General features: G+C 49.7%; 1 protein-coding gene across 1 annotated transcript; it reads right to left on the minus strand.

The window, feature by feature from the left end:
• Positions 1–332: 332 nt before the first annotated feature.
• Positions 333–4023, minus strand: CYTL1 (cytokine like 1). Its single transcript, XM_024741745.1, has 4 exons — positions 3793–4023; positions 1915–1959; positions 1646–1774; positions 333–416 (listed from the first exon to the last, which is right to left on the minus strand). The coding sequence occupies exons 1-4, from the start codon at positions 4021–4023 to the stop codon at positions 333–335; spliced, it is 489 nt and encodes a 162-aa protein (XP_024597513.1).
• Between the last annotated feature and the right edge of the window lie 3228 nt (positions 4024–7251).

Consider the following 7251-nt stretch of genomic DNA (forward strand, 5'->3'; position numbering starts at 1 on the left):
AAAGTGGTGCTGCAGACATACTATTTTGCTTGTTCTCAAGCTAGCTGTTCATAAAAAAGAAGCTGGTTTGCCCTTTTCTTCTTAGTGATCGAATCAACATGCTTGTGTACCTCACCATCCTGGTGAGACAAAACCAAGGGGAAGGAGAAGCAAGGCTTCTAACTATGTTAAAAATCGTTTCTAGGGTAGGAGCACAAGCTTTGTTTTCCAGAAGGTGGAGAGACACATGACAGTTTCAGGGAGACCTGTGGGGGCCGTGGCTTTAGCCCATTGTGTCTGGGCAGCTGACATAACTTCAGTCCCCCTGGGGTCTCTCTCTGGTCTGAGCTGCCTTAGCTCTGATGATCTGGCAGGACCGTGGTCACTAGGATTGGGTATTCCAAGGCATTGCAGTCATCCAACAGGAACACCAAATCCTGGAAAAGATGTGCAATGAGCAGGAATGTCACTGAAGGTGGCCACAGAGCCCATGCACAACTATAGGACTCCTGGTTATCCTCAAAGACTGTTCAATTGTTCCCCTTTGTGTGAAAATTTTCCAACCTTCATTCCCCCAAGGAGAGCTGGTTACGTCTTTCTTCACCTTCCCATTGAATCTCATATAGTCTTTGACTATTGAATTCAGTTGTACGTTGGTTGACCAGATGGATGGATGGATAGATGGGCAAGGGAGTGAATAAATGAATAAATCTCAATTACTGAGCAAAAACTCTGGGCCAGACATTGGCGATACCATGAGTAACAGCACCAGGTCTCACCTTCAAACACTTTAGAGCCAACAGCAGCACTTTTCAGACTGTATTCTGTCTTCTTGTCTCCCCTCCATGACCAAGGGGAGAGGGGAATGAGGAGGGGAATGGGTGTGGGACAAAGTGCTTGGCGCATTTTTGATGCATAGTAACAAACAAATCTTAATAAAACTTAAAGCTAAAAAACTTAATAGCTAATTATTAGTTTCCTGGGCCAGGCCTGGTGTTCGGTATTCTATGTTTAGTCACCTTGATAGAGATCTTAGGACCGAGGGAGTTACTACAGCGCCCAGCACACACAGGGTCAGGTTGTATGTAGTATTATCTTCCCAATGCTCTCCTGACATGGGTATCATTCACGAATGAGGAAACTGTGGCTCAGAGAGAGGAGGGGACACTGCCATTTAGGAAGCAGGGGGGTGAAGACAGGGGCTCAGGTCTGCCTGATGCTGAAGCCTGTGCCCCTAGGACCACACAACTCTGCTTTCTACCTCTTAACCAGTGCCGATTCTGTGTTTTTCCCGTCTCCCTCCCCTCTGCTGCCAGATTCCTCCCAACAAGGAGCACACCCGAAGCCCCTCCCCCAGGAAGTCTCCCCCGATCCCAGGGCTCTGGGAATTCTCGGAATTCCAGAGTCCTCTACCCGCAATCCCAGCCCCATTTGACTCGCAGCCTGTGGTCTTGGGTGTTGGAGATGGAGCTGGAGGACAGGAGGAGCCTTGTCCCGAGTCCCCCAGCACTCAGCAAGAGCTATAGGGTTGAGGAAGGGCTTTGTGACCTGGAAGCACCCCACAAGCTTTTGTTTTCCTCCTCCTCATCTCCCTCTTCTCCTAACCCTTCTCTTAAGTTCTTGGCTGATGACAAGCAGAAAAAGAATGTTCAATGGCGTCACTTACCCTCCTGCAGAACGAGTTCATGATGGTGTACAGTTTCCTCACTTTGTCCTTCAAGGCATCTACCCGGGTCACCTTCCAACACTGGGGCGATGCCACAAAGTCCCGCAGCTTGGCCAGCACACAGTAATTCTGTGAGTGGACAACAGGGACGGGTCTCGTGGTGGAAGTCAGTAGCCAGAGACGCGGGAGCTGGGGACTCCTGGCCCTTCTGCACAGTCTCTCCCCACTCCCACTCCAAGCCCTCCCGCAGACAGGCAGACCCCTCTTACGTGTATATCCAGGTACAGCCTGGGTAGGTATCTCACACACGGCTCCTGCAGAAAGGGAAACGGGTTTCTGTGTTGCTCACAGGGACACACCCTCAGCCTGGCCACAGAAGGCTCTCTGCCAGCCTCCCCAAAACCAGAGCAGCCCCAGATCCCTGGGGCCTTCCTTGATGCTGCCGTGTACAATACTTTCTTGTACCATATGCCACATTCCCCCAAAGTAAACTGCTCTTCTAGAATTCGACTTTTAGAATGCAACCATTTCATCATTGACTATGAGCTAGGGAACAGTTTTATATATATATATACACACACACACATACATACATATATATATATATAGAGAGAGAGAGAGAGAGATACATACATATAAATATGTGTGTCTATATATGTATATATATTAAAACAGTTCTATAACTGTAATCTAGACATAGTAATATATACAGTATATACTTTAGTAATATAAAACAGTATATATATGTACACTTTCATATTACTATATTTCACTTTTGCTTCTGTGCTGGCCTGAAGGTCAGAAGACCCAGATTCTGGTCCCTCTCGACAAGTGATTCCCTGTGTGACGTGGGGTAGGTCTCCTTCTTCTTTGTGACTCGGTTTCCCAGTTGTGAGATTAGAGAGTTAGAACACATAACCTCCACTTCCTTCCAGCTCTGAGCCTATGCATTATTTTAAGCTTTAAAATCATATATTTTTAAAAGATGATTGCTCTACATATTTAATAGCAAGGAATTTGCGGATACATTGGGGCGCAAAAATACAACCAAATGTTGTTGCAAAGAAATATTAATTTATTTGACAGAATCGCTAAAAAGTAGATTGCAGAACTGCTGTGTTGTTTGATCCAATTTGTCTACACACTTGGATAACTATGTACAGACCCAGAGCTGAAATCCTATCCTCTGAATGTGATGGCAGCAGGTCACCTCTAGGTGGTAGAATCGCAGTAATATTTATTTTCTTCTTTGTCTTTTGTGCCTTTTCCAACCATTTTCAAAGTATATGACTTTCATAAGTTGAAAAAAATACTCATCATTTAAGTTTCAAAAAGAAAATACAAAGGAGGTGTTAGGGTATCGTAAGCCCCACGTCTGAGAACGGTGCATTTTATTTGAAGGGTTCACAAGTGGTAAAGGGATACTTTTAAATTTTACCAGACCTTTGAAGTTTAATTTGTTTTGTTTCTACACTGGACGGGCTGTCAGGAGGCCAGATTCTAGTTCTGGGTGGCCCCTGGCTCCGAGCCCCTGGGTCCTCCTCTTAACACAGTGTTGAAAACAGTGCAGACATCCTGGGTTGTCCTCTGTGCAGGCTGTGTCTGCATCCAAGTCTTCAACCCTCCAGCTGCCCGAAGCCGGTGAGGGGCCCAGCCATCCCCTCTCACAGCTGAGGATGCTGAGACCCAGGGCTGAGTAATTTGCTCAGGGTCCTACAGCAGGTTAGGGGTGGGGCTGATTCTGGGAGTTGCCCCCTTAGCTCCTGCTGGCTAGTGGAGAGAAGAAATAAGCAGGACTCTTTGGTCCTCCTTAAGTTGGAGCTCTAAACTCTATGGGAGCTTCTCTTCTCCTGTTCCCTTCTCTTCTCTTCTCTTCTCTCTCTTTCTCTCTCTCTTTTTACATTTTAAAACAGATCCTCTGATATTTGCTAGCTAGTTATAAACAAAAATTGTGATGTCTTTGATTATATTTTCTTTGTATTTAAAAGGAAGTGCAAACCATTGGTATTTAATAAGATGGGAATAAAACACAAATACCCTTGAAATTAACATTGACCAGAAAAGAAAAATAGTGTTTTTTCCCTGGTCCAAAGGCAAATTTTTGAGAACTGGGTCTCCCAGTCCTCAGGGGGGCCGAGGGCACTCACCGAAGGCTCCGTGACCTGCAGGCTCCGGGAGTCAGCGGTGATCTCCCGGCTCAGGGCCAGCATCCTGGAGTAGCAGGTCGGGGGAGCCGGCTGAGCAGCTGGGGGGCCGGCCAGAAGCAGCATCAGCAGGGGAAGCAGCTGGGGGGTCATGGTGCAAAGGCGGCCTGACTGCAGCCCGAGGCCAGCCGCCCCTTTAAGCAGAGGCTTGGGGGTGGTCCTCCACGCCTCCATTTCCTGTGGTGCCCAGCCAAGGCCAAGAGCACGCCCACCTGGCCTGTGGACACTGGAGCCTTTCAGACCTAAAGGTCCCCCTTGTTGAGAGGAGGTGCTTCCTGGCAGGGGCGGGGAGGGGGAGATGCCAGGCACCTGGAAGGGAACAGGGTCTTCCTCTCACACAACTTGCAATAGAACTTTCTCTCTTGGCAGGGGCTCTTCCTGAAGTGGCAGGATTGGCAGATGAGGGGGACAGAGGACAAGAGGGAGACAGGAGGGATGGTGGTTCAGCCAGAGGGGCGGGAGTGAGCATTCAGCCCCTTCAGTTAGAATGGGGACCGTTTGGTAAAACTGGCTGATCTCTTGGAGCAGAACTGGGGGAGGGAAAGGGACCAGAAGTGATGGATTGAGGACCAGTGATCCGGGGGTTTGGGGTCAGGCAGCCTGGGTATCACTATCCACCCACCACTGACTGGCCAGGGGAACCTTGGGAAATCCCTTGCCTTCTGAGCAGCTGCGCCTCTGCATCTGGAAGATGGGCTTGTGCTAGGGCCTGTGATGAGGGATGTGGGAGCATTCCCCTAGCTGGTCCACTTCAAGCTCCCAGCACAAGTCCTGGTACAGAGCAGACCCACTGGAAGGGTTGGTTCTCCATATGTGGGTCTCTTTTAGAAATGATGCCCTGCAGGCTGCTCTCCTGTAAATACAGGAGCATGGGTACCGGTTAGAAGAGTAAGCTCTGCCCTTAGGTGCTCGGTGCATCGCATGGTCACCCACTTCTGTGATGACCTTGGGCAAGTTTCTTAACTCTTTCTTCCCTCTCCTTATCTGTGAAATGGGGATGATAAGAGCATAGTGAGGAATAAAAGATGCTGAGCTATTATCACAGTCAGAGCTAATGCCAGTGTCTCCTTTCCTACAAGCATCCCTGTGAGGCAGGTACTGCAGAAAACAGTCCAGTTTTCCATGTGGGAAAATTGAGACTCACAGAGTTCCAGCAGCTTGTACAAGGTCATAAAGCTGGAGGCAAATGGGTCCAGTGGGGCTTTCTGCCTTGTCTTCATTCCGTCCTCCCATTCTGCAGTGTGGAACTGGGGAAGAGCAGGACTCTTGCAGCCAGAGATGAGTTTGAGCTCTTGGGCTGCCCAAGACCAAGGAACAAGCAACGCGAAGGAGCTGTCAAAAGAGAGGAAGGTTCTTACTTAACACCAAGTATCACATATGCTCCAGCAGTGATGCATGAAGCTCATTTATACAACTACACAGCTGTTGTTACAAATGCCATGAGCTTCACAGAAAGTCAGTGAAGTGGGTGGGGTTATTCCCATTTCCCAGATGAGGAAACGGAGGCTCTCAGGGGATATGAAACTGTCTGGGGTCACAAGGCTTATAAGGGGAGGCAGAGCTGTGCACCTGGGTCTGCCTGTTTCCAAAGCCTGTCTCACTGCAGGGGAGGGCAGAAGAGCGGCCCAGGCCGGCACACCTTCCCAGAACCAAACAACCAAAGTGGAGGACCAGAAGGTTAAGGGAAAGGAGCGTGGTGTCCTGGATATGGGGCAGCATCGAGGATCAACAGCAGGGATGAAAGTTCAGCTCCAGCCTCTCCCTGTCTCTGCCCACAAAAATCCCTTCCTGACGGGTGCCATTCCCTGTCCATAAACAGAGCAGCACCACCCCAGGCAGCGGGAGGTCTCTTCCCGCCCTGATGTTCTATTTTGCTACTTTTCTGTGTTCAAGCCCTGGGCAGGGATCACAGCCTTGCCTTCCTGTTTTGCAGGTGAGAGCATGTTCTCTAAACACCTTTAGCAAGATGGCCTGGGGACCGCCTTTTGGGTGCCCTCTCAGGCAGGGCAGAACTGTGTGTGTTTGGAGGTGCAAGCAGCAAACACAGATGTGTTTTTCTTCTGGATCAAGGGGTCTCCCCACATTCTGTGGCAGTGCCTGGGGCGTGGGCTGCCCTGGCAGACAAACCGGCCCCAGTCAGGGACTCCGGACTCCTTTGAAATGCTCCAGTGTTTCTGGATGTGCTCATCGAAGGAGCTTCAAATTCAGGACAGGGAGGAAAAACCAGCCCAAGCAGCAAAACAAGTCCTTGGACCATCCGATCGAGGAGGCATTGCTGTGCTGAAAAAGCCGGCTTTTCTGTGCACTTGATGGTTAGATAAATGTGTCGCTGGGAGACCTGGCCTTGTTCCACCCTGGACACGTGTGTGGTTTTTGATGGGACTCCCTGGGCAAATCAGAAGCCTCCTCTGCACCCTAGCACCAGACATCCCGCTAACCGGATCCCATCTGCCTTCCCACCCACCGTGCTTGCCTTCTGCATCTGGGCTTGTCAGCACCCAGCACCCAGCCGGGCAGAGCAGATGCTCTGGAAAGCTTTGCTGAATTAACCTGATGGCTGTTAATCTTGTTACTCAGAGTGAGACACAAACCCATTAAGAAACCCACAGAGCACAGCCGGAGTCATGCCAGAGAGACCCTGCCCTCGATGAAGGAGGTCTCAGGGGACCCACGTGTGTATTTGCTCACAAAGTTCTCCTTTGGCACTGCCGTCCCCCTGCGCCCCCAATAGCTCCCTTCCCTGGCCCCTTCCCTGGCTCCTTCAGCATCAGGCTACTCAGTATGGAACGTGAATGCTAAAAATCCAGGCTGGAATTTCCGCACAGACTGAAGCCTCTGTCTTCCTCCAAAGGTTTCTCCCAACCCCCTTAGTGCGTGAGAAGAGCAGGGGTCTCATCAAGCCATAGTACCTCATTATGTCAGGAGAGCTGAGCAGCCAGAGCTAATGAGTGAGTGAATGCTTCTCAGCTGGAATGGTAGCTACCAGCCATTCTCTTTGAATGGATTCTTCATTCATTCTCCAGACACTTCTTTATTTATTGAGAATCTATTGTGTGCAGGCCTGAGATGGACAATACGGATAAAACAGTGAATGAGAGATGCTGTCCTCTGAGGAGAGTAAAGAGGGTAATTAACTCATCGAACACACGGGGTAAGTGGCATGACAGTGGGAACCCTGGTGCCTCAGGAGCCTCTCCCTGGTGGTGGCTCCATCAGCAAGTGGAGGAACATTGTGGGGATGTGGGATGGGCATGGGGATGTGGGCGGGGGCAGTGTATGAAGGAGAGAGAGAATTTGGAAGCTGCTATGCTGTCGGCTTTGAATGTGGAGGAAGAGGCCACAAGCCAAGAGATGCAGGAAGCCTCTAGAAAGGCAAAAAAAAAAAAAAAAAAAAAAAAAAAA

The sequence above is a fragment of the Neophocaena asiaeorientalis genome, unplaced genomic scaffold, assembly GCF_003031525.2.
Source record: "Neophocaena asiaeorientalis asiaeorientalis breed wild unplaced genomic scaffold, Neophocaena_asiaeorientalis_V1.1 scaffold218, whole genome shotgun sequence".
Taxonomy (NCBI): domain Eukaryota; kingdom Metazoa; phylum Chordata; class Mammalia; order Artiodactyla; family Phocoenidae; genus Neophocaena; species Neophocaena asiaeorientalis.

Bases quoted from the DNA above. Each gene is read 5' to 3' on its own strand.
- CYTL1 (XM_024741745.1), bottom strand. From the start codon at position 4,023: ATGGAGGCGTGGAGGACCACCCCCAAGCCTCTGCTTAAAGGGGCGGCT. The intron at 1,960-3,792 runs GTGAGTGCCCTC...CCCTTTCTGCAG, and splicing joins TGCAGGTCACGGAGCCTTCG to GAGCCGTGTGTGAGATACCT. The intron at 1,775-1,914 runs GTAAGAGGGGTC...GTCCACTCACAG, and splicing joins GGCTGTACCTGGATATACAC to AATTACTGTGTGCTGGCCAA.